This window comes from Mustelus asterias, chromosome 25 (genome assembly GCF_964213995.1).
Source record: "Mustelus asterias chromosome 25, sMusAst1.hap1.1, whole genome shotgun sequence".
NCBI classification, from domain to species: Eukaryota; Metazoa; Chordata; class Chondrichthyes; order Carcharhiniformes; family Triakidae; genus Mustelus; species Mustelus asterias.
In genome coordinates, this window is record NC_135825.1 from 11,723,212 (window position 1) to 11,750,279 (window position 27,068).

Here is a 27,068-nt window from a genome sequence, read left to right on the forward strand (position 1 = left end):
GTATACAATTAGAATCATAAAATCCCTACAGTGCAGAAGGAGGCCATTCAGCCCATCGAGTCTGCACTTTCCGACAGAGCATCTTACTCAGGCTCTATCCTCGTAACCCCACTTATTCGCTCTATCGACCTGCACATCTTTGGATACTAAGGGGAAATTTAGCATGGCCAATCCACCTAACATGCACATCTTTGGACTGTGGGAGGAAACCCACGCAGAAACAGGGAGAATGTGCAAACTCCACACAAATAGTCTCCCAAGGCTGGGATCGAACCGGGTCGCCTGGCACTATGAAGCAACAGTGCCAACCACTGTGCCACCCACCATATAGAGACATAGGACAGAGGAACAGTAGTTTGTTACTAACCCCTTTGAGTCTATTCCACCCCTAATGAGATAATGAAATATATATATATATTTTTTAATTATTTCATAGGATGTGGGCATCGTTGTCTAGGCCAATATTTATTGTCCATGTTTAATTGTACTTGAAATGTTGGTAATGAGCCACTTCCTTGAATCACTGCAGGTTATGTGGTGTAGGTACAGCACATATATTAATATATGTATCATTATATGCGGATAGTTGGGAACCTGTCTCGGGGGCAGGGAATTCATATGGTGTTCGTGGAAGTGGAAATGACTAGGGTTGGGAAGCATTTCCCGATCAGGGCCATTGTGATCTCCTGGACTCGTTTCGTTCGCCTCAGGGGGTCGGAGAGGAATTTCCCAGATTTTTTTCCCCATATTGGCCCTGGGGTTTTTCACTCTGGGTTTTCGCCTCTCCCTGGAGATCACATGGTCTGGAATGGGAGGGTGGGGGTGAGTTAATAGGTTGTAATGAACAAAGCATCGTAGCTGTGAGGGACAGCTCGGTGGATAGGATTTTGGTATGTAGATAGGCTGGAAAATTGGGCGGGGATCCTGGATTCAGGATTCAATCCTGGACCGGGGAGCGGCGTGGGCTTGGAGGGCCGAAGGGCCTGTTCCTGTGCTGTATTGTTCTTTGTTCTTTGTTCTTTGTTCTATTATATATAGCTTCCAGTGTGGCTCATTTGCATGTAATGGAAGCTACATATCTTAATACATAGGTCCCTGGTCTATGCAGGCAGAAAGAACAGGTACACACATTGCACCTGTTTCAGCTAAATAAAATAATTGATAGCCATTTGCTGGTTCATTCCTCAGGACAATGCCATGATCAATCAGAGTCAAGTTGCCTGGTTTAAATTTCCAAACAATGCTTGGCAGTTAACTGTCAGTCACCATTAGCTGATGCATTCTCCATGACAGTGCCTCTACCAACCAGAGTCCACTTGCCAACCAATCAGCACTCTCTTGCCATACAGTATAAAGTTGTTGTTTCTCCTGACGTTGGAATTCTTGCAACTGTCCTGATGAAAGATACAAGATGAAAAGCCTCACCAAAATGGCTTTTTTCAGCAATTCCATCCTTTCTTTGGAGGTAGTTGAAAGAAGAATTTTGGTCCGGGCATCCTGTTCTTCAAAGTTATGCGATTATAACTTTCACTTGATAGACTGGGCCTGAATTTTAATCTTTCATTCTAAAGGCAGCACCTGTAACAATGCAGCATTTGTACGGCACCATTCTGTAAGCCTGGAATAAGCTATCCAGTCCTCAGAGCAAGGATTGAAATACGTGACCACCGTATCAGTGCATATGAAAACAATCCACAACCCCCAGGAAACAAATAGTAGGAAAGGCCATTTTGGAAAATAAACATTTCAGCTAAATTTCCTTTCATTTAAAGATTAGCTTATGCTGATTGCAATGTGGCAGATTTTGACTTGTAATGTTCAGACTGAAAAACTGTTGTCCCTTCACATTCCCTCACTGTTTTACACACCCACAGCCAACTTACACCAAGGAGACAAGGACCATAAGACAATAACATTTAACTGCAATGAATGATAATTAGTTCTCCATTGAGGCTGCAAATATTCTAAAGGATTGCGCACAGTAACATGATTAGGTGTTGATATTAAACCCACTCCCAGAGAGTAAGGGAGAAGCACAGTAAGCATATTATTAAACTAGAAAGAAACAGTTGTTTAGATAGCGGTGTGGCATCTCCAGAGAATGTGACCTCAAATTGCACCATGGCAGCTTGAAAAATGGAATTCAGTTCAGAAGTGGGGCACCCACAGTGCCGTAACTACACCCACGGTGCTGTTGGTATACACATTGTGACATTGGTACACCCGCAATGCCATCGGTGTACCCAAAGTGTTATTGGTGTACCCACAGCACCGCTGGTGTGCCCACAGTTCTGTTGATACACCCACACTGCTGTTGGTGTACCCATAATGCCATTGGGTGTACCCACAGGCCATTGATACACCCACACTACCGTTGGTGTACCCACAATGCCATAGCTACACCGACAGTGCTGTTGGCACACAGACAATGATGTTGGTACACCCACAATGCTGTTAAGGTGCCATAGCTTCTGAATTTGCTGCTACCTTCAGCATATGAATTTGAAATGGGAACAACTATTCGTTACTCTATTATCAGACATTCTCATATCAAATATCAGCTGGAATGCAATGTCTCCAAATGTGCAGAGTGCTAACCATGCTGTGAAAGCCCAGTACATTCTGTGCCACTTCAAACTATAGTTATTTGGTTAGTGTTATCTAGAATGTAATGTCTCTAAATAGTACAGTGTGAGCGAATGCTACCCGTAAAGTGTCGAGTTGGCTGGCTGTCAGATGAGTCAGGGGGTTGTGAGTTAATTGCCTGCACTATGACATGGGAGCATAATAGGCTGAATAGTACAATGCCAAGGGAGTGCTGCACTGCAGGAAGTACTCTCCGTTAACTGAGATATTAAGACCTCGATCAGATAGACTTAAAGAGGTTCCATGAGGTGTTGCTACTGAAACATGCACACATGATGGTGCCTGTTATTGAGTGCTCTCCTTTGCCAATAGTAATATCTCTCAGTGGTAATATTATCTCAAAATGTGTATAATATTATTCTGCACATCTGTCTTGCCATTCAGTCACACATCAGGTGTATCCAGTATCTCCCAGAAATTGCCCCAGTATCTCCCAGAAATTGCCCCAGTATCTCCCAGAAATTGCCTGGTATGGAGGCATGGATACACTTGGTTTGTTCTCACTAGAATGACAGAGGTTGAGGGGAAACCTGATAAAAGTCTACAAGATTATGACGGGCATGGGCAGTGTGGATAGTCAGAAGCTTTTTCCCAGGGTGGAAGAGTCAATTACTAGGGGGCACAGGTTTAAGGTGCGAGGAGCAAGGTTTAAAGGAGATGTACGAGGCAAGTTTTTTACACAGAGGGTGGTGGGTGCCTGGAACTCGTTACCGGGGGAGGTAGGGGAAGCAGATACCATAGTAACTTTTAAGGGACATCTTGACAAATACATGGAAAGGATGGAAATAGAGGGATACGGTCCCCGGAAGGATAGGGGGTTTTAGTTAAGCCGAGCAGCATGGTCGGTGCAGGTTGGAGGGTCGAAGGGCCTGTTCCTGTGCTGTAAGTTTCTTTGTTCTTTGTTCTTAAGGTGAGATTCCTATTGCTGTACTTCCCATTTTGGAAAGACACATTTCATGATCTCAAAGTGTTTCACAGCTTCTTTGCAAAGTATAGGTGATGTTGGTACGCTCACTGTGCTATTGGTACACCAATTGTGCCACTGGTACATCCACTGTGCCACTGGTACACCCTCTGTACCACTGGTACATCCATTGTGCCATTGGTACACCCACTCTGCCATCGGTACAGCCACTGTGCCATCGGTACACCCATGTGCCATTGGTACATGCAGTGTTGGAATGTGGGCCAATGTGGTAATTAATGTATTCACAACGAAGACCCACACATAGAATTGGGATAAATTACTCAATATTCCATTTTAATTCAATTGATTGAAGGATAATATTGACCAGAACAATGAGAAAACACCCCTGCTTTTGTTTTCAATAGTACCATGGGATCTTCAATATGCACCTGAGCGAACATATGGGGCTCAGTTTAAAGTCACATCTGAAAAAAAGTCTCCAACTATGCAGCATTCCCCAAGCGCTGCACAGCCCAGATAGTATGGTGCAGGCTCTTGAGTAGATGTGGCAGCATCCATGTACGGTAGCTTACAATGATTACTGTGTTATCCTGTCTGCAGGGGGCTGGATTTTATGGCCCGGTTTGCTGGGCATGTTTTCAGCAGGACGTGAACTAAAATATGTTGTATAGCCAGCTCAGTGCCTTATTACTCACCCCCTAGCTGTACCCCTTAATACAGGGTTGGCTAAGGCGCCCACCAGGGTGATTATTTCCCAGTTATGGTCCTCAGTCCAATTCCAATATCACAATATGTTGGGCAGTGGAAGATGGGGAAGAGAAGGGAAGCCTTTCTTTCTACCCCATTTGTTGAAAAGGTAAGAAGGATGGGGAGCTCCATCCTTTTGGGTGTTACACTGTGTGCATCGGGGCACCCTTCCCTCAGATCATTACCCCCTCACCTGCCTGCCCGCCCTCCAAAACCCAACCCCCACACCATAGAATCCTACAGTGCAGAAGGAGGCCATTTGGCCCATCGAGCCCACACCAACGACAATCCCACCCAGGCCCTATCCCCATAACCCTGCTAATCCTCCTGACACTAAGGGGCAATTTAGCATGGCCAATGCACCTAACCCGCACATCTTTGGACGGAAACCAGAGCACCCGGAGGAAACCCACGCAGAGAACGTGCAGATTCTGCACAGACAGGAATCGAACCCAGGACCCTGACACTGTGAGGCAGCAGTGCTAACCATTGTGCCACCATGCTCATCCATCTCACCCCTCCCTCCCCAAAGCAGTTGTTCCCAACCTTTTATATGCCTGGGCACACCTCTATACTCGAAAAAGATTTTGAGGCACAGCTTCTATTTTCTCTGTCTTCTTCTGTTACTGGGAACTTGGTTTTTAACCTCTCTCTGTCCTCTCGCCTCTATTTTTTTTTAACCTCTCCCTGTCTCTCTTGCTTCCCCAAGGTTTTTGCGCCCTTTTTGAGTTTCCGCTTTTTGTGTGGGCGCATGGGGGCCTTTGCCTTCAGCTCCAAGTCCTGTTGGTCATTGGTGTGGGCCTGACCAATGTAAAAAATCTAAACCACGCATGTGCGGTTCTTTCCCAGCCGGCACATGCGTGGTAGGCCTGAAATTTGTCGGGTCTTGGGGATACGAATCGCAGGCCTGAAGAAGAAGATTAGTTTTAATTGCATGAATTTTGAATCATTTTTAATCTTTATTCACTGCGCACTTGGGGGATCTTCAATGGCAGCACAGTGGTTGGGAACCACTGCCCTCTAGTGCTCAATCCCTCCCCGCTTCAGAAGCCTGGGACTTCCCTGGCACTCGTATCCATGTTCGATCTCTGTGGGTCTCCTTGCAGTCCCAGAAGTGCCCCCTGTTGAGTTCTGCTGGCACTGCTCGAGCTACCTGTCAATCAGATTGGCCAGGAGCTCTCAAGGGCGGGGCTTCCCTTCCCTCCACTGAGAGACATGAAGTCCCACTCTCGGGTATGTAAGACCACCCACAGCATTCTATCGCTGTAGGACAGCAACTTTTAAAGCCGGTTGGTTTCTGGTCAGATTTTCTTCCAGGTGGCTTGGTGACATCGCTTGTTTTACAACACTTCTGTGAAGCACCTTAGGACATTTTTTTATGTTGAAGACGCTATATAAATATAACATGTTGTTGTTGTGAGCCTGGGCACAGGGCTAAAGGATAAAAGCAGCAATGGACTATTCCATCAGGATACACTATTTCGGATTTATTTGTTTTGTGTGGCAAAGCATTATTGTCATTTGAACATCTTGAGAAGCCAGTAATCTCACAGTATTATCGTCATGCGTAATAGATTCACTCTACATGACCCTACAATCGTCCTGCCCGGTTAGTAATGCGCAAGTGTCCCACTTTATTAAGGTTGATCTCAGCTGAAGGCAATGAGAGGCAGGAAGCAACATCCAAGGGAATTTCGGATTGACTGGAGCTGCACTGGGAGAGCCAGTGGTGGCTTCACGACATTAGCATCTTATCCACTAAGAGGATTACAACTCGGAATGAAGAGCTTAACCTGGCAGCTCAGAATCAGAGTAAACATTTAATCAGCAAATGCGGCAGGGATCTACATAAGCCCTAGCGAAGGATTTTGCATGCTCAGTTTGGAGTTTGTCTTCAAATCCACTTCCCCATATTGTTAAAGAAAGCAGACATTTCCCGATTGGGACCACCAAGAATCAGGAACAGAATCCCTTCTGATAGAATCCCTACAGTGCAGAAGGAGGGCATTCGGCCCATCGAGCCTGCACCGACAACAATCCCAATCATCCCCATAACCCATATATTCACCCTACTGAATCCCCTGACATCCCGCTAACACGAAGGGTCAATTTAGCATGGCCAATCAATCTAACCCACACATTTTTGGATTGTGGGAGGAAACCGGAGCACCCGGAGGAAACCCACGCAGACACAGGGAGAATGTGCAAACTCCACACAGGCAGTGACCCAAGCCGGGAATCAAACCCAGGTCCCTGGCGCTGTGAGGCAGCAGTGCCTCATTCTGTGACTAACCATCTCACCAACTGGACCACCTTTAGACTGTCCCCACCATCAGTTACCCATCAACTGATTTGTGTTCAAGACTTGGCCGCTATCATTCCAGTCTAATGCCTAATAGAAACATGCAGATCTGTAACTAGGTGGGTCCACAGTCGCAACCAAAATGATATAGTTAGAGTGGTAGGGAACACAGTTAGTTAAAGCTTCGAAATCATTGTTGTTATTATGGGATATTTGGGTGATATTCCTCTTAATTTTGTTGTCTTAATTGCAAATGGATTAATGCTTCCATGGGAATCTTGAAACAACAATACACACGGAGGTGATGGCCATCGGAATTATCGATAGACTATTAATCCAGAAGCTCAGCTAATGTTCTGGGAACCCAGGTTCGAATCCTCCCACTGCAGATGGTGGAATTTCAATTCAATAAAAAAAACTGGAATTAAAAATCTACTGATGACCATGAAACTATTGTCAATTGTCGGGAAAACCCATCTGCTTCACTAATGTCCTTTAGGGAAGGGAATCTGCCGTTCTTACCCGGTCTGGCCTACATGTGACTCCAGAGCCACAGCAATATGGTTGATACTGAACTACCTTCTGAAATGGTGTAGCAAGCCACTCAGTTCAAGGGCAACTAGAGATGGGCAATAAATGCTGGCCCAGCAAGCGACGCCCATGTCCCACATATGAATTTAAAAATCCAAACATGCCCACCGTTGCAGCATTCATGAAGGTTACTTATTTCCTTCTCAAGGGCAGTTAATAATGGGCAAAAAATGCTGACCTTATCAGTGATGCTCATATCCCAAGGAAGAATATTTAAAAATTTCTAAAATCACCAAGTCATTTCTCAGGTTAAGAATATATTCCTGTTTAAGATCATAGAAATATCTGCATGTTCGGAGGCCAGTTTGCTCATTGTATGCACTCTGGTGAACAGTTTAAATGGTAACAGAATCCAACACAATGCACATAAATCAGAATTCGGCACATTATATGTCAAGAACAAATGGACTGACATTGACATGAGCAGTAATAAAAATCTTTGGCTCCGCATCAGAGTTCAAACACAAGCAAATTCCTGTTAATGTCAAGGAGATGCAATTAGTTTGAAGGGCAAGGATTTTAGATTAAAGAATAGGTGCCAAAAAAAACCCTACACAACATAGTTTGCAAAGATGGTGCAGCGTTCCTGATCAAGCAGAATAATCACGGTGCTAATCATGGTGGCACAATGGTTAGCACTGCTGCCTCACAGCGCCAGGGACCCGGGTTCAATTCCCAGCCTTGGGTGCCTGTCTATGAGGAGTTTGTATGTTCTCCCCATGTCTGCGTGGCTTTCCTCTAGGTGCCCCGGTTTCCTCCCACACTCCAAAGAGTAGGCGGCATGGTGGCACAGTGGTTAGCACTGCTGCCTCACAGTGCCAGAGACCCGGGTTCAATCCTGACCTTGGGTGCCTGTCTATGTGGAGTTTGCATGTTCTCCCCGTGTCTGTGTGGGTTTCCGCTGTGTGCTCCGGTTATCTCCCACACTCCAAAGAGTGGGCAGCACGATGGCACAGTGGTTAGCACTGCCTCCTCACAGCGCCAGGGACCCAGGTTTGATTCCCAGCTTGGGTCACTGTCTGCGTGGAGTTTGCACGTTCTCCCAGTGTCTGCGTGGGTTTCCTCCAGGCGCTCCGGTTTCTTCCAAAGTCTGAAAGATGTGCTGGTTAGGTGCATTGACCTGAACAGGCACTGGAGTGTGGTGACTAGGGGAATTTCACAGTAACTTCATTGCAATGTTAATGAAAGCCTTACTTGTGACTAATAAATAAACTTTAAAAAAGATGTGCAGGTTAGGTGGATTGGCCATGCTAAATTGTCACTTAGTGTCCAAAGATGTGGAGGTTAGGGGGAAAAGCGGGGTAAATGTGTGGGGTTACAGGGATAGAGTGAAGGTGGAAAGATGCTTGGTCGGAGGGTTGGTGCAGACTCAATGGCTGATTGGCCTCCTTCTGCACTGTAGGAATTCTGTGATTATGCACAGTGTGTTTTCTGGATCTGCATCTGCTGGTGAAGTTAAAACTGAGACAGCTATCTTTGTTGGAGAGTTTTATTGACTTGGTTCACAGTCAACATTGTTCCAATATCCCCCCCAGTGTCCCAGCTATCCCCATTTATAGGTATGCAAATACCCATCACCTGTTTATCAATGTGATTATCATTAAACTTTACCAATGGAATTCCTATTAAACCTCAAAAATGTAATTAATAAGACAGTAACATAGCGAGATTCTCATCCTGTGATCAGACACCATGCGTCACAACCTTTCTAAAATTTATTTTGTGTTATTTATTAGTGTCACAAGTAGGCTTACATTAACACTGCAATGAAGTCACTGTGAAAATCCCCTAGTCGCCACACTCCGCGCCTGTTCGGGTGCACTGAGGGAGAATTTAGCATGGCCAATGCACCTAACCAGCACATCTTTCAGACTGTGGGTGGAAACTAGAGCACCCGGAGGAAACCCATGAAACCCATGCAGACACAGGGAGAACGTGCAGACTCCACACAGACAGTCACCCGAGTGGGGAATTGAACCAGGGTCCCTGACGCTGTGAGGCAGGAGTGCTAACCACTGTGCCACCGTGCCGCCCATGCCACTATTCATTGTTCTAGTTATTCAACTGGGGATGGGCCTTAGATAGTAATGATGTAAAGATGGGATAAATGGGCTGGATAGGGTAGAGGTGGAGAGATTCTTTCCACTTAGAAGGGAAACCAGAACTAGAGGGCACAGCCTCAAAATAAGGGGGGGTCGGTTCAGAACAGAGTTGAGGGGGAACTTCTTCTCTCAGAGGGTAGTGAATCTCTGGAATTCTCTGCCCATTGAAGTGGTGGAGGCTTCCTCGTTGAATATGTTTAAATCACGGGTAGATAGTTTTCTGATCGATAAGGGAATTAGGGGATATGGGGAGCAGGCGGGTAAGTGGAACTGATTCGCTTCAGATCAGCCATGATCTTGTTGAATGGCGGGGCAGGCTCGAAGGGCCAGATGGCCTACTCCTGCTCCTATTTCTTATGTTCTTATGTTCTTATAAATAGGGGAACAAGTAAGTAATGTAATACTCACTTATTGGGATGGAAGGAGATTTACAAAAAGCAGAATCACCAATACTGAGCAAATGGGCTATTTCCATGTTTTATGTTCTGTGTAATCCTGTCCTGCGCCGAAATATATAACAGCCCAAAGTTAGAAAGGGTTCAGACATTGTTTTCACCTCCACCGAGAGAACTCAGGGTATCAGAGGATCTGGTGAAGGAGGAATTGAAAGACAAAACAGCTGTTGGTGCACAAGAACTGGAAAACATTTCTTTATTAACATAAGAGCACACAGTGCAATCAATATTTATAGCAAAACAGTAAATTTATACACAGCTCTCATCAAAGAACATGGGAACGCAGCCCTTATGATCATGAAATATCTCGATAATCTGACACTCCACTTTACAACTGAATAGTAAACTAAAGTTTACTTTCAATCTTTCAATTCACCCATGACCTCACCCCTCCATATCGCATTATCTCCTCCAGGCCAACAATCCTCTGAAATATCTGCGCAAATCCAACCCTGGCCTCTTGAACATCCCAATTTTAATCACTCAATCACTGCCAGGCCCAGTGTTCCAGAATTCTCTTATTAAAGCTCTCTCGATTTCCTACTTTAGGATGTTCCTCAGTACCGCAAGATGGTAGGTTGTTGCATTAAGCTAAATCTCATGGGATCCAGGGAAAGGTAGTCAATTGGATGCAAAATTGGCTTGACAACAGAAGACAGAGGGTGGTTGCAGAGGGATGTTTTTCAAACTGGAGGCCTGTGGCCAGTGGTGTGCCTCAGGGTTTGGTGTTGGGTACACTGTATTTGTCATTTATAGAGTCATAGAGGTTTACAGCATGGAAACAGGCCCTTCGGCCCAACTCGTCCCTGCCACCCCTTTTTTTAACCCCTAAGCTAGTCCCAATTGCCCGCATTTGGCCCATATCCCTCTATGCCCATTTTACCCATGTAACTATCTAAATGCTTTTTAAAAGACAAAATTGTGGCTGCTTCTACTACTGCCTCTGGCAGCTCTTTCCAGACACTCATCACTCTCTGTGTGAACAAAATGTCCCTCTGGACCCTTTTGTATCTCTCCCCTCTCACTTTAAAACTATGCCCCTCTAGTTTTAGACTCCCCTACGTTTGGGAAAAGATATTGACTATCTAGCTGATCTATGCCCCTCATTATTTTATAGACCTCTATAAGATCACCCCTCAGCCTCCTACGCTCCAGAGAAAAAAGTCCCAGTCTATCCAGCCTCTCCTTATAACGCAATCCATCAAGTTTCGGTAGCATCCTTGTAAATCGTTTCTGCACTCTTTCTAGTTTAGGAATATCCTTTTTATAATAGGGTAACTAGAACTGTACACAGTATTCCAAGTGTGGCCTTACCAATGTCTTGTACAACTTCAACAAGACATTCCAACTCCTGTATTCAATGTTCTGACCAATGAAACCAAGCATGCCTTCTTCACCACTCTGTCCACCTGTGCCTCCACTTTCAATGAGCTATGAACCCGTACCCCTAGATCTCTTTGTTCTGTAACCCTCCCCAACGCCCTACCATTAACTGAATAAGTCCTGTCCTGATTCGATCTACCAAAATGCATCATCTTGCATTTATCTAAATTAAACTCCATCTGCCATTCGTCAGCCCATTAATATTTGAATCATCGATAGTCACAAGTGACTATAGTCATCATGAGGTGCCTGAAGATTGGAGGGTGGCAAATGTTGTGCCTTTGTTTAAAAAGGACTGCAGGGAAAAGCCTGGGAAATACAAGCTGGTGAGCCTCACATCTGTGGTGGGTAAGTTGTTGGAAGCTATTTTGAGAGACATGATCGACTGGCATTTAGAGATGCAAGGACTGATTAGGGACAGTCAGCATGTCTTTGTGAGTGGAAAATCACATCTCACAAATTTGATTGAGTTTTTTGAAGGAGTAACCAAGAAGGTAGATGAGGGCAGTGCAGTTGATGTTGTCTACATGGACTTTAGCAAAGCCTTTGACAAAGTACCACATGATAGGTTGTTGGATAAGGTTAAATCTCACAGGATACAGGGTGAGGTAGCCAAATGGATACAAAATTGGCTTGATGACAGAAGATAGAAGAGGGTTGTTTTTCAAACTGGAGGCCTGTGACCAGCGGTGTGCCTCAGGGATTGGTGCTGGGTCCACTGTTATTTGTCATTTATATTAATGATTTGGATGAGAATTTAGGAGCTATGGTTAGTAAATTTGCAGATGGCACCAAGATTGGTGACATAGTGGACAGTGAAGAAGGTTATCTAGGATTGCAACGGGATCTTGATCAATTGGGGCAGTGGGCTGACAAATGGCAGATGGAGCTTAATTTAGATAAATGGTAGGTGATGTATTTTGGTAGATCAAATTGGGGCAGGACCTACTCAGTTAATGGTAGGGTGTTGGGGAGAGTTATAGAACAAAGAGATCTAGGGGTACAGGTTCATAGCTCCTTGAAAGTGGAGTCACAGTTGGACAGATTGGTGAAGGCGGCATTCGGCATGCTTGGTTTCATTGGTCAGAACATTGAATACAGGAGTTGGGATGTCTTGTTGAAGTTGTACAAGATCACGCTTGGAATACTGTGTACAGTTCTGGTCACCTTATTATAGAAAGGATACTATTAGACTAGAAAAAATGCAGAAAAGATTTACTAGGATGCTACCGGAACTTGATGGTTTGAGTTATAAAGAGAGGCTGGATAGACTGGGACATTTTTTCCCTGGAGCAAAGGAGGCTTAGGAATGATCTTATAGAGGTCTATAAAATGATGAGGGGCACAGATAAGGTAGATAGTCAACATCTTTTCCCAAAGGTAGGGGAGTCTAAAACTAGAGGGTATAGGTTTAAGGTGAGAGGGGAGAGATACAAAAGGGTCCAGAGGGACAATTTTTTCACTCAGAGGGTGATGAGTGTCTGGAAAGAGCTGTCAGAAGCAGTAGTAGAGGCGGGTACAATTTTGACTTTTAAAAAGCATTTAGACAGTTACATGGGTAAAATGGGTATAGAGGGATATGGGCCAAATGCGGGCAATTGGGACTAGCTGAATGGTAAAAACTGGGCGGCATGGACAAGTTGGGCCGAAGGGCCTGTTTCCATGCTGTAAACCTCTATGACTCTATGACTCTACCTACCTCTTTGACCATGCTTTTGGTCATCTGCCCCAAGGTCTCCGACAAACGCAAAACACTCCAGAAAGAGTTGGAGAGTCTGAGGGAGAGTCATATTTGACTCAAGGCATTAACTCTGTTTCTCTCTCCACAGCTGCTGCCAGACTTGCTGAGTGTTTCCAGAATTTTAGGTGATTATTTCTAAGATCTCCATATGTGTCTTCGTGTCAAGTTTTATTTTATGATGTTGCTGTGAAGCCTCATGGGACGTTTTATTATGTTAAAGACACAGTGTAAATAGAAGCAGTTGTAAAGAGAAAGGGTCTACCTTTGTGCAGTGACTCCAGGTAGCAGGCACCTTTCATCCATCTATTCAACCAACCAGCCACCTCCATGTAAGCAGCTAATTAATCATGAGAGATTTAAAACATGTCAAAGGGACTTTCATACAGGGTAATATGATAAACTGTAGACTTTTCAAAAAAAAGGTGTTTGTAAATTAAACCAAAATGTCTTGGGGCGGCACGGTGGCACAATGGTTAGCACTGCTGCTTCACAGTGTCAGGAACTGAGTTCAATTCCAGTCTTGGATGATTATGTGTATGGAGTCTGCATGTTCTCCCCGTGTCTGCATGGGTTTCCTCCGGGTGCTCCAGTTTCCTCCCACAGTCCAAAGATGTGCAGGTTAGGTGGATTGGTCATGCTAAATTGCCCCTTAGTGTTCCAAGATGCGAGGCTTAGATGAATTGGCCATCGGAAATATGTGGGGTTACGGAGATAGGGCAAAGGAGAGGGCCTGGGTAAGATACCCTGTCAGAGAGTCGGTGCAGACTTGATGGGCCAAATGGCCTCTTCTGCACAATGATTCTATGATTCCCCATCCAGTGTTCAATTTGGTGAAATTCTCCGCCCTCACTGGAACTGATTTCTGTTGGCTACTGGGGGAAACCACAGTGACCAGTGAGATTTAAGGGTGTTCTTTTATGTGAAAGGAATTAACCACTTTATCAATAAAGAAAATCTGAGGAATTTCACCCAACTGAATTCACCATTTTGTTAGTTAATGCACAGACACATTTCTGTCTCCAACTGTTGCGCTCTTACCACAGGAAAGGAGGGAAACTTGGAAAGGGAGCCTGGAAATTCTGCTCTGTTCTGTCACCAAGTGGCTGATCGTAGATCACCATAGATAGAGCTCCAAGAGCTGCCCATCAAATGGTAGTAGTTGCAGTAAAGGGAGGGGAGAGACAGGGCTGAAAGGATTTTTAAAAAAAAGCTGTGAGTTGCATATTTTTGTTGGGACGTGTTTCTTTCAATTTTGCATTCTCCAGCTGTCCAATGAAACTGAAATCTCAAACCAGCTCTGGAAGTTTGGCACCGTCGCTAGCCAAACCTCAGCTGTTAAAGTTTAGATGGAGCGTTTATGTTAGCCACTCGATCTAAGGAATTTTTTTTACTGTATTTGCTCCAATACCAGGGCAGCTTCAGCTTCTACAACTGAATGGGAGAAAAATACAATACATATTTAATAAGGCATTTCACAAGGACGTACATGACAGACTAGTACAAAAACTAAACTCATTGAATTCGGGGTGGGCTGGCTGGATGGATACAGAACTGGCTTGGATATAGAAGACAGAGAGTGGCGGTGGGAGGATGCTTTTCAGAATGGAGATCTGTAGCTAGTGATGTTCCACAGGGAGCAGTGCTGGGGCCTCTGTTGTTTGTCGTATGTATAAATGATCTGGAGGAAAATGTGGGTGGTCTGATTAGTAAGTTTGTGGATGATGCAAAGATTGGTGGAGTTGCTGACAGTGCCGGGGATTGTCAGAGGATATAACAGGATACAGATAGACTGGAGATTTGGACGCAGAAATGGCAGATGGAGTTTAATCCAGACAAATGCGAGGTGATGCATCTTGGAGGATCAAATTTAGGTGTGAATTATACTATAAATGGCAGAACCCTTAGGAACTTTAACATACAGAGGGATCTGGGCGTGCAGATCCACAGTTCCCTAAAAATGGCAACACAGGTGGCCAAGGTGATTAAGAAGGCATATGGCATGCTTGCCTTCATCAACCAGGGCATTGCGTACAGGAGTTGGGAAATCATGTTGCAACTATATAAACCTTGGTTAGGCTGCATTTGGAGTATTGCATGCAGTTCTGGTCACCATACTACCAGAAGGACATGGAGGCTTTGGAGAGGGTGCAAAGAATGTTCACCAGGGTGTTTCGAGGGCGTTGACTATGAGGAGAGGTGAATAAACTAAGATTGTTTTCATTGGAAAGACGGAGGCTGAGGGGAGACCTGATAGAGATCTACAGAATTATGAAAGGCATAGACAGGGTAGATAGTCAGAGACTTTTTTCCCAGGGTGGAAGTGTCAATTACAAGGGGGCACAGGCTCAAGTTGAGAGAGGGAAAGCTTAAGGGAGATGTGCGGGGGAAAATTTTACGCAGAGAGCAGTGGATGCCTGGATCGCGCTGCCAGAGGAGGTGGTGGCCTCTTTTAAGGGAGGAGGTGGTGGAAGCAGGCGTATTAGCAACATTTAAGAGGCATCTGGATGGGTACATGAATAGGGAGGGAATAGAGGGATATGGACCGAGTAAGGGCAGAAAGTTTTTTTTTCGTTGGGGCATCATGATTGGCACAAGCTTGGAGAGCCGAAGGGCCTGTTCCTGTGCTGTACTTTTCTTTGTTTTTTGTATATTAATCACATATTTACACAATATACTGTGCAGCATTTACATGTTACAAACATTTGTCTATAACAGTGAGTGGTGTGGTTGACTGGGACTGGAACTCTTCCCATTGCAGTGTCAGCAGTCATCCTCAGTTTAGTTTAGCTCTAACACAAAGCTCCCTTTCACCTGCCACAAAAACATAATATAAGACTACACCATCCTAGTGTTAAGAATTAGGAACAATTTTGTCCTGTAGGCCCATGGCTTGAGACTGTCCAAACTCATGTCAGAGGCCTTGGCTCCTCAACGCCGAGACTCATCAGTCTCAGACTTCTGCTCCAGCTGCTTGCTGCGGCTCTGCTCTCTCCCCCTCCCTCTTTCTTCACAAGGTTTCTGGTCCTGCCTTCTTCAGCCCACATCCTTGGCTCCGCCTCCTTCTTCAGCCTGGGCTTTCCCCCTTGTTCCGAGCGCAGAGAGTTCACAGGGCCCACTGAACCCCCTGCCCAACATTCTCTGCTGGTAGAGACCTAATACCTTGTAGGGAATGCCCCACAGAGAATGGGGCCCAGAATCTAGCCCCATTCCTGTTATGTATGTTGGGGCATAGCCCCTTTAAGGCAAATGAGTCATGTGACCTGTGGTGTGGGGTGAGCTCGTTGGGAAACACCCTGAGTGGGCAGTCAACCTTTAGAGCGTAGAGTGAGTAGACTGAATAAAGATCTGTGTTCCCTGTCAAAGTAGTTCTTGAGGAGATGCCTCAGCACTCAGACATTTAACAGTTCTGAATTCAGAAGTCGGGACCGTGAGGTCCAACTCACCTATCCCACTATTTATTACAGAATAAGGTAAAGACATTCTTAACAACCGTTTTTGATTGTTTTGTAACTAGTTGACCCTCTGCTGTGCCTTACCTAGTTTAGTTTGATGTAATTTCCTGGCTTTATCTTCTCTGTACAAATATCATTTACACAGATGGTTCAGTATTGTATTTTTAATTTGTGGGATCTTGCTGTGCACAACTTGATTTGCTCCAGTTTCTATATTACAGCAGTGGCTACACTTCAAAAAGCACTCCCTTAAATGCATAACAGTCAATGGTGTGCCAAGGTTGTTAAAACAATTAAACAAATGCCAACCTTTTTTTCCCATAGAATTTATTATTTTTATATATCTCATGGGTGGCACAGTGGTTAGCACGGCTGCTTCACAGTGCCAGGGACCCGGATTCCGTTCCAGCCTCGGGTGAATGTCTGTGTGGAGCTTGTACATTCTCCCCTTGTCCGCGTGGGTTTCCTCTGGTTGCTCTGGTTTCCTCCCACACTCCAAAGATGTGCAGGTTAGGTGGATTGGTCATGCAAAATTGGTCCTTAGTGTCCACAGGTGTGCAGGTTTGGTGGACTGGCCATGGTGAATTTCCCCTTAATGCCCAAAGATGTGCATGTTCAGGGGATTAGCCATGGTAATGTGCAGGGTTACAGGGATAGGGCTGGGAGATGGGCCTGGGTAAGATGCTCTTTTAGAGAGTCGATGCAGACTTGATGGGCCAAATGGCTTCCTTCTGCACTGTAGGGATTCTATGGAACAACACCAACCTGTTAGTGATTGTAATAACAAAACATCTCAAGATGCTTCACAGGCGTAGAATTTGACACTGAACAACATGAGATTAAAACAGACAAAAAAATAGCTTTTAAGGAGAATCTTAAAGGGAGAGATATAGAGAGGTGAAAAAATTTAGGGAGGGAATTCCACAACTTGGGGCCGAGACAGTGTTTTCAAGAAGCAGTTAGGTATATAGCGCTTGAGGCGAAGGGGATCCAAAGGTATGGGGGGAAGGTGGGATCCTAGCCTCTGGCCTGCTCTTGTAGTTGCAGAATTTATATGGCTAGTCCAGTTCAGTTCCTGGACAATGATAACCTCAGAATGTTGATAGTGGCGGATCCAGCGATGGCAATGCCATTGAACATCAAGGGGTGACGTTAGATTTTCTTTTGCTGGAGATGGTCATTGCCAATACTTCTGGGCCATGTTATAAAATGTTACTTTCCGGTGAATGGGTAGCACCAGCTAAACCAGGCACGGCCGCCGAAATGGTAGTCTTGATGATGAAAATTTATAAATGAAAGCAAACTAAAGATGAGTCTTGAAGATTTCAAGTGATGGGACTGTGGTTGCTTCCTTTGATAGATTGCTCTATTGTATAATTGTCCTTGGGAGGGAAGATTGTTGATAGACTGTCTTGGTAGTGCAGAAGGAGGCCATTTGGCTCATTGAGTCTGCACTGACCACAATCCCACTCAGACCCTAACCCCATAACCCCATGCATTTACCCTAGCTAATCCCCCTGACACAAAGGGACAATTTATCATGGTCAATCCACCTAACCCGCACATCTTTGGACTGTGGGAGGAAACCGGAGCAAATCCCTACAATGCAAAAGGAGGCAATTTGGCCCATCAAGTCTGCATCGATTCTCTGAAAGAACATCTTACCCAGTCCCACCCCCCCAGCCCTATCCGCGTAACCCTGCACATTACCATGTCCAATCCACCTCGCCTGCACATCTTTGGAGTGTGGGAGGAAACCAGAGGAAACCCACGCAGACACGGGAAGAATGTGCAAACTCCACACAGACAATGACCCAAGCCAGGAATCAAACCTGGGTCCCTGGTGTTGTGAGGCAGCAGCGCTAACCACTGTGCTACCGTGCCGCCCCATTTGTGTGGATGGCTACCTCATGTTTTGTCAGTATTGGAGGGGAATTGTTTTTGTCCACTTCCACCAGTCCAATCTATATTTTACAGAACGTGGACAGTGCATTCATTTCACTTCATGTCCTGTTGGACATTGCAGTCCACAGAGAGACTCCACCACATTCTTAAGGGCTGGATTCAGCGGTGAAAGGTCAGTGCCAAACCCACTGCAGCAAACAGCTCTCCATCTCTTATACCCTTTGTGGAGTGTATACACCTTTTCTATGGTACACTGCACGTCCTCCTTTTGTGGTAACTGTTGCTTTTCAATGTTTCAGGTGCTGGTGAATCAGGAAAAAGCACGATCGTCAAACAGATGAAGTAAGTTTTGATTTCTCCTGCATTTATGTTTTATTTCAGATGAGACAAAAGCTTAACCAATTCACTGATGTAATCCTATTAATCATAAAACTGTATTCCAGTGTTAAAATAACTCTCGGGCACTCCAAGGTCACATATACATGTATCATTTATGGCCACTCGCTGCAGTCACTGCAATCCATCTATATTACAACAAGTTTGCCTCTTATTGCATTTCCAGATCAAACCGTACTTGCACACTTCCTCCCACCAGTACAAAATTCAGATTACCAATTCACACTTTACAGACTGTCTCATACAGCTTGATGTCACTGAGGTTTAACTATAGAGAAAGAGGACCAACCAATCTTCAGTTAACAACATTATACATGAAACATCTCATAGAACATAGAACAGTACAGCACAGAACAGGCCCTTCAGCCCACGATGTTGTGCCGAGCTTTGTCTGAAACCCAGATCAAGCTATTTCCTCCCTATCATCCCGAAGTGCTCCATGTGCCTATCCAATAGCTTCTTGAATGTCCCTAAAGTTTCTGACTCCACTATCCCTACAGGTATCCATTCCACACCCCAACCACTCTCTGAGTAAAAAACCTACCTTGGACATCCTTCCTATATCTCCCACCATGAACCCTATAGTTATGCCCCCTAGTTACCGCTCCATTCACCCGAGGAAATAGTCTTTGAACGTTCACTCTATCTATCCCCCTCATCATCTTATAAACCTCTATCAAGTCTCCTCTCAACCTCCTCCACTCCAAAGAGAAAAGCCCAAGTTCCCTCAACCTTTCCTCATAAGACCTACCGTCCAAACCAGGCAGCATCCTGGTAAATCTCCTTTGCACTCTTTCCAGTGTCTCCACATCCTTCTTATATTTATCTCGATAAATAAAAATCTTGTCATCCCATGTTATATCTTAATACATGCATATAAAAAATCTGGCAGTAGTACAATGTAAGTACAGTAGATAATTTAGTGCTAAATTCTCCCTCAGTGTATCCGAACAGGCGCAGGAGTGTGGTGACTCGGGGATTTTCACAGTAACTTCATTACAGTGTTCATGTCAGCCTACTTGTGACACTAATCAACAAACTAAACTAAAAAAATCTGCCAGAGTGTCTAGTTAGGTTTATATTACTTGTAGACTTCTTGTTGATGGGAAAGATAACATTCAATGTATTTATCCAATAAGGATTGTAATCAGCAGCGTGGAGTTTCTGCTATTTTCCAATGCAGTTCACTCACTATTGATATAACTGATGCAAAGGACCATGGAGTTTTGAGTGAAAATTGCGTTCAATACAAATCCAGTTTCTTTTGAGCTAGTTTTAAACACAGTGGGCAGGATTTTATGGCCTCACTCGGGCAGGAGCGTGAAATCCCACCTGAGGCCAATGGAGATTTCCATCCTGGGAATCTGGTAGCGTTTTGGCCATTGGGCCATTCGGGCCCCGCTGTTGCTGTAAGCGAGGATGGAGAATTTGGTATTCAGCCAGATTTCCGTGCACTGAAGCGGGACTGGAGAATCCCGCTGGAGTGAATGGCCGGAGGATTCCGCCCATTGAACGGAACGTTGGCCCACGCTCATAAAACCAGCCACGGCGATTTTGTTAAAGGTTGAATTCGATAGATTTTTGAACACCAAGGGAATCAAGGGAGGTGAGGAAAGGAAAAGAAAATGGAGTCAAGGTGGAAGATCAGCCATGATCTCATTGAATGGCGGAGCAGGCTCAAAGGCATACTCCTGCTCCTATTTCTATGTTCTTTATAAGTCTGGAAGAGACAATAAAAACAGACTGCCAGCATGGAAGCAGATTGCCAAGTGTTTTAATGGAGGGTCCCTAAACCAAGTACAGTATCATCCCCATCATTGTTCAGACACACCTTGTTGGGTTAAAAGCAAAATAATGCGGATGCTGGAATCTGAAACAAAAACAGAAAATGCTGGATAATCTCAGCAGATCTGACAGCATCTGTGGAGAGAGAATAGAGCCAACCTCTCCACAGAAAATGGTCATCCATCCTCAAAATGTTGGCGCAATTCTCTCGCCACAGATGCTGTCAGACCTGCTGAGATTTTCCAGCATTTTTCCGTTTGTGTTCGGAATCATTATCTCTTTGTACACCGAGAAACCATAGAAACCCTACAGTACAGAAAGAGGCCATTCGGCCCATCGAGTCTGCTCCGACCACAATCCCACCCAGGCCCCACCCCATAACCCTACATATTTTACCCACTAATCCCTCTAACCTATGCATCTCAGGACACTAAGGGGCAATTTTAGCATGGCCAATCAACCTAACCTGCACATCTTTGGACTTGTTGAGTATTGCCTATGGAACAGCAATGATAATATTGCTGAGAACACCAATGGACAGAATCAATCAGGTCTCATTTAAAGCAGATATTTAGGGTGGTGAGTATAAAGTGTGAATCATGAAACAACCACATCTTTATTCAGTGATTCACAGAGCATATTGGCTTTTCTTGTAGAATCATCCATCAAGCCGGTTACACAAAAGAAGAATGTTTAGCCTTTATTTCCATCATCAATGGCAACATTCTCCAGTCTATCCTGGCTATTATTCGAGCTATGTCCACTATTGGAATTGATTACGCAGATGCAGCAAATGCGGTAAGCACATACCCTGGTTCAACATTTTATAGAGGCTCTTTAAGGTTACAGATGTTTTGATGCAAATGGGAAAGAACAGTCCATTATTTTTAACAACACAACATTTGTCAAAAAGTATTTAAAGATGCTATACAAATGCAGGGTGTTGCTGTTATAGAATAGAATTACTGAAGTGTAAAGGAGACCATTCGGCCCATCGAGCCTGCACCAATAACAATCCCATCCAGGCCCTATCCTCATCACCCCACGTATTTACCCTGCTAATCCCCCTGACACTGAGAGGAAATTTAGCATGGTAAATCAACCTAACCCACATCTTTGGACTGTGGGAGGAAACCGGAGCACCCGGAGGAAACCCACACAGACACAGGGAGAACGTGCAAACTCCACACAGACAGTGACCCGATGCTGGAATCGAACCTGTGTCCCTAGCGCTGTGAGGCAGCAGTGCTAACCCACTGTGCCACCGTGCCGCTTTGCCATGGAAATAGCACATGAAGAAACGGAGCTGAACATTTTAGACAGAATTTTCCCATCCCGTCGTAGCGGGCGGGACAGGACTATGCAAAGGTTCGTTGACCTTGGGCAGGATTTTCTGTTCTTGGGGCGGGTGTGGCTGTAAAATCTCGCCTTTTGTGTTCTTTCCACAGTTAGAAAGTATACTTCAACTTACCTCACACATTCTGGCTGTGTCGTTCCAATGAGTTCTGAAAATCTTAGTGCCCTACACAAAGAATGGAATGAAGAGCTTGTCTTATGAGGAACGGTTGAGGACTCTGGGTCTTTACTCATTGGAGTTTAGAAGGATGAGGGGGGATCTTATTGAAACTTACAGGATACCTCGAGGCCTAGATAGAGTGGACGTGGAGAAGAAAAACTAGAATCAGAGGGCACAACCTCAGGCTAAAGGGACGATCCTTTAAAACAGAGACGAGGAGGAATTTCTTCAGCCAGGGAGTGCAAAATCTGTGGAACTCTTTGCCGCAGAAGGCTGTGGCGGCCGGGTCATTGAGTGTCTTTAAGGCAGAGATAGATAGGTTTTGATTAATAAGGGGATCAGGGGTTATGGGGAAAGGCGGGAAAATGGGGATGAGAAAAATATCAGCCATGATTGAATGGCGGAGCAGACTCGATGGGCCGAGTGGCCTAATTCTCCTCCTATGTCTTATGGTCTAAGAGTTTCAGATTTTACAGATGCTGATATCCCTGGAATGATGACAGCACTTAGAATCAATGTCTGACTTTCCAAAGCAGAAGGGGACCAAAGTAGAAGTGATCTCAGTAAATCAATATTGGTAATTAGTATATTCATGCCATCATATTCTAAACATGTTGGGACATATTTTAAATTCACATCGACTAGTCCTAATTCTAAGCAATTGCAAAGAATCAAGAGATATTTGCCTGTCATTAAGCTGAACAAGGACCTTAAGGAGCATATCTTTAGCCCAGGATGTTTGATGGAGGCATGGCTCTCTCAGCAATGTGCCACACTGCTAGTCCTTTCTGTTCACTTCACTGTTGGATCCATTCTGCAGCTGGGAGAGTAAGTCCCATTACAGCCTACAAACAAGGTAAGTTTGTACTTTTACACGCAGTCTGCAATGAATGCCACCAGACCATGTGATTGGGTCAATTTAGACTTTTGGGCAGCTCATGTGAGCTTCATTGAAAGAAAGTATATTCATTCACACTTACTGACTTCAGGTGGTAAAGCATCATACAACAGTGAAAGGCCCTCATTGATTTTGAGTCATAGAGGTTTACAGCATGGCTACAGGCCCTTCAGCCCAACTTGTCCATGCTGCCCTTTTTTTTAAAATCACTAAGCTAGTCCTAATTGCCCATGTTTGGTCCATATCCCTCTATACCCATGTAACTGCCTAAATGCTTTTTAAAAGACAAAATTGTACCCGCCTCTACTACTACAGCTGGCAGCTTGTTCCAGACGCTCACCACCCTCTGTGTGAAAAAATTGCCCCTCTGGACCCTTTTGTATCTCTCCCCTCTCACCTTGAACCTATGCCCTCTAGTTTTAGACTCCCCAGCCTTTGGAAAAAGATGTTGACTATCTAGCTGATCCATGCCCCTCATTATTTTATAGACTTCCATAAGATAAGATTTGGTCAGGTTTGGCTATGATATGATGATCGGTTTATCATCTCCAATTTCCTAACAACTGTTTTCCTCTCATTGATGTTGCTAGGAGGCTGGGAGACAGCTGTTCAATCTTGCGGATTCCATTGAAGAGGGAACCATGCCCAAGGAGCTGGTGGATGTGGTGAAGAAGCTGTGGACTGATTCAGGAGTTCAGGCCTGCTTTGACAGAGCAGCAGAGTATCAGCTCAATGACTCGGCCTCCTAGTATGTTCAGCCCTACAAACAACTTATTGTTGTTGCCAATATTGCCGGTTGCATTTCTCTGTCTGTTATATTAGTCAAGGGATTTCCCTGTTTAGAAACATAGAAAATGGGTGCAGAAGTAGGCCATTCAACCCTTCGAGCCTGCATCACCTTTCAATATGATCATGGCTGATCATGCACTTTCAGTATCCCACTCCTGCTTTCTCTCCATACCCCCTGATCCCTTGAGTCACAAGGGCCACGTCCAGCTCCCTCTGGAACACATCTAACAAACTGGCCCCAACAGCTTTCTGTGGTAGAGAATTCCACAGGTTCACAACTCTGAGTGAAGAAGTTCTTCCTCGTCTCAGTCCTGAATGGCTTACCCCTTATCCTGAGACTGTGACCCCTAGTCCTGGACTCGCCAACATCAGGAACTTTCTTCCCGCATCTGGCCTGTCCAGTCCCATCAGGATATTAATGTTTCTATGGGATTTGCTCTCATTCTTCTAAATTCCAGTGAGTTCAAGCCAAGTCGATCCAGTCTCTCTTCATATGTCAGTCCTGCCATTCCAAGAATCAGTCTGGTGAACCTTCACTGAACTCCCCAAATAGCAAGAATGTCTTTCAGATTAGGAGACCAAAATTGCACAAAATACTCAAGGTGTGGCCTCACCAAAGCCCTGTATAACTGCAGCAAGACATCCTTACTCCTGTACTCAAATCATCTTGCTATGAAGGCCAGCAGACTATTAGCTTTCCTCACCGCCTGCTGTTCCTGCATGTCAACCTTCAGCGACTGTTCCACCATGATACCCAGGTCACGTTGCACTTCCCCTTTTCCTAAACTGCCATCATTCAGATAATAATCTTCCTTCCTGCTTTTGCCACTAAAGTGGATAACCCCACATTTATTCACATTATATTGCATTTGCCAAGTATTTGCCCACTCAGTCAGCCTGTCCAAGTCACCCTGCAGCCTCTGAGCATCCTCCTCACAGCACACACTGCCACCCAGCTTAGTGTTGTCTGCAAATTTAGAGATATTGCATTTAATTCCTTCGTCCAAATCATTAATGTACATTGTGAACAGCTGGGGTTCCAGCACTGAACCCTGCGGTTCCACATTAGTCACTGCCTGCCACTCTGAAAAAGACACACTTACTCCCACTCTCTGCTTCCTGTCTGCCAACCAGTTCTCTATCCACATCAATACATTACCCCCAGTACCATGAGCTTTAATTTTGCTCATTAATCTCTTGTGTGGGACTTTGTCAAAAGCCATTTGGACGTACAGATACACAACATCCACTGGTTCACCCTTGTCCACTCTACTGGTCACATCCCCATGATTCAAAATGATTAAAATAGCGGACAGAGAAATATCTCCCTAATATATTGTTTGCCCACAATTCTGTTGTCTAGTCTGTAGTCGTCAAATGAAAATGGAATGAAAAATCATTTTCCTAAAGAATTGCTATGTTCTCCCCATTAAGGTGTTGTTTTGTACCGTACAACACCATTAATTTTTGTGACAGTGTACTGCAAACACACTGAGAATGGCTGACTATGAATCCGGAACACCCAATGGCCACATCCCTTGCCTTCACATACAGACAACATTGGTGTTGCTTTCCCATTCTACGACAGCCAATGGAAGTACTTTAACATTTTTCAAAGGTATTCTTTCATTGGATTGCGGGCATTATTGGCCTAAATGTCCTTGAACTGAATGGCTTGCTAAGCCATTTCAGAGGACAATTAAGAGTCAGCCACATCGATGTGGGTCTGGAGTCACATGTAGGCCAGACGAGATAAGGACCGCAGATTTTCCCACTGAACCAAATGGTTATTTTTAATGACAATTGAGGATTTCATGATTATCACTATTGAGTGATAATGAGCATTCAATTCCACCAGCTCCCAAGGTGGGATTTGAACCCTGGGGAATTAACCTGGGCCTCTGGATTACTAGTTTAGTAAAACTCTAACTACGCCACTGTCTGCCCTCTGAGATGTGTTCTATTACATGATAAGGACTTCTCTTTTGTAAACTCAGGGAGGCGATGGCCTAGCGGTATTATCGCTAGATTATTGATCCAGAAACTCAACTAATATTCTGGGGACCCGGGTTCGAATCCCGCCATAGCAGATGGTGGAATTTGAATTCAATAAAAAGTATTTAGAATTAAAAATCTGCTGATGACCATGAAACCATTGTCGGAAAAACCCATCTGGTTCACTAATGCCCTTTAAGGAAGGAAATTTGCTGTCCTTACCCGGTCTGGCCTATATGTGACTCCAGATCCACAACAACATGGTTGACTATCAACTGCCCTCCAAGGGCAACTGGGGATCGGCAGTAAATGCTGGTCAGCCAGCGGTGTCCATGTCCCATGAATGAATTTTTAAAAATTGGGTTGGGAAAACAAAGCTTGTCCTAACTATGACAGGTCAGTTGGCGTGACAGGATAAGACCATAAGACTTAGGAGCAGAATTAGGCCACTCGGCCCATTGAGTCTGCACCGCCATTCAATCATGGCTGATATTTTTCCCATCCCCATTCTCCTGCCTTTTCCCCATGACCACTGATCCCCTTATTAATCAAGACCTATCTATCTCTGTCTTAAAGACACTCAATGACCTGGCCTCCACAGCCTTCTGCGGCAAAGAATTCCACAGATTCACCGCCCTCTGGCTGAAGAAATTCCTCTTCATCTCCGTTTCAAAGGATCGTCCCTTTAGCCTGATGTTGTGCCCTCTGGTTCTAGTATTTCCTACTAGTGGAAACATCCTCTCCACATCGAAGGGTGGTATGGGGTAGACTGAATTTCATCCTAACTGGGTCATTTTAATGAACCACCTGCCCGTCCACCATCTCCATATTTACAGTCAAAGTGTGAGTAATGTAAACCGCTGCAGACAAATGGGAAATAATTGCCATTCATCATTTAATAAATGCTTGTGATTGTTCTGGAAATTCTTTTCAGAGTAAGATTTTCCCTTAAAGGCAGGAAGTCATTGAATAGGTCATTGAATGCAATGCTTTTTGATGTTAGGACAGTTGAATGTGTGAAGAGCAACACCTCATCTCACGCTGGTTAGCGCTGTGGTTAAATGTTCACCTAACCATTGAGTATTTAAACGAGTGAACCTAAACACACGGCACCCAAGGGAGGAGTCTATGAATACATAATGTTTGACTGAGTATGGGTTGTGTAAACACGATTTCACAGCGGAACCTATGTGGTTTCCTTTTAACACCCTAACAGGGTGTTGTCATATCGGACAGAAGTAGACTGCATGTTCATGCTACTTGGTCCAATATGATTTATTTTCTGATGAACACATCCCTTTTTTTAACGAAATGCTGTCTTAATGTTGGAAACTCTTTGTTTAAACAGAAGGATTTCCCCGTGGAATCAAAATTTCAGCAGAGAAAAGAGCTGACGTTTCGAGTCCAGGTGACCCTTTGTCAAAGCTCTGACAGCTT

At 44.6% G+C, this 27,068-nt stretch overlaps 1 protein-coding gene across 1 annotated transcript in view; it reads left to right on the forward strand.

The window, feature by feature from the left end:
- The window catches only part of LOC144511799 (uncharacterized), an 81,920-nt gene that overhangs the window by 41,665 nt on the left and 13,187 nt on the right, over positions 1-27,068 (forward strand). The window contains exons 7-9 of the mRNA XM_078242134.1: positions 18,552-18,594; positions 21,090-21,231; positions 23,438-23,595. Coding sequence (XP_078098260.1) covers positions 18,552-18,594; positions 21,090-21,231; positions 23,438-23,595 — 343 coding nt within the window. The remainder of the gene's footprint in view (positions 1-18,551; positions 18,595-21,089; positions 21,232-23,437; positions 23,596-27,068) is intronic.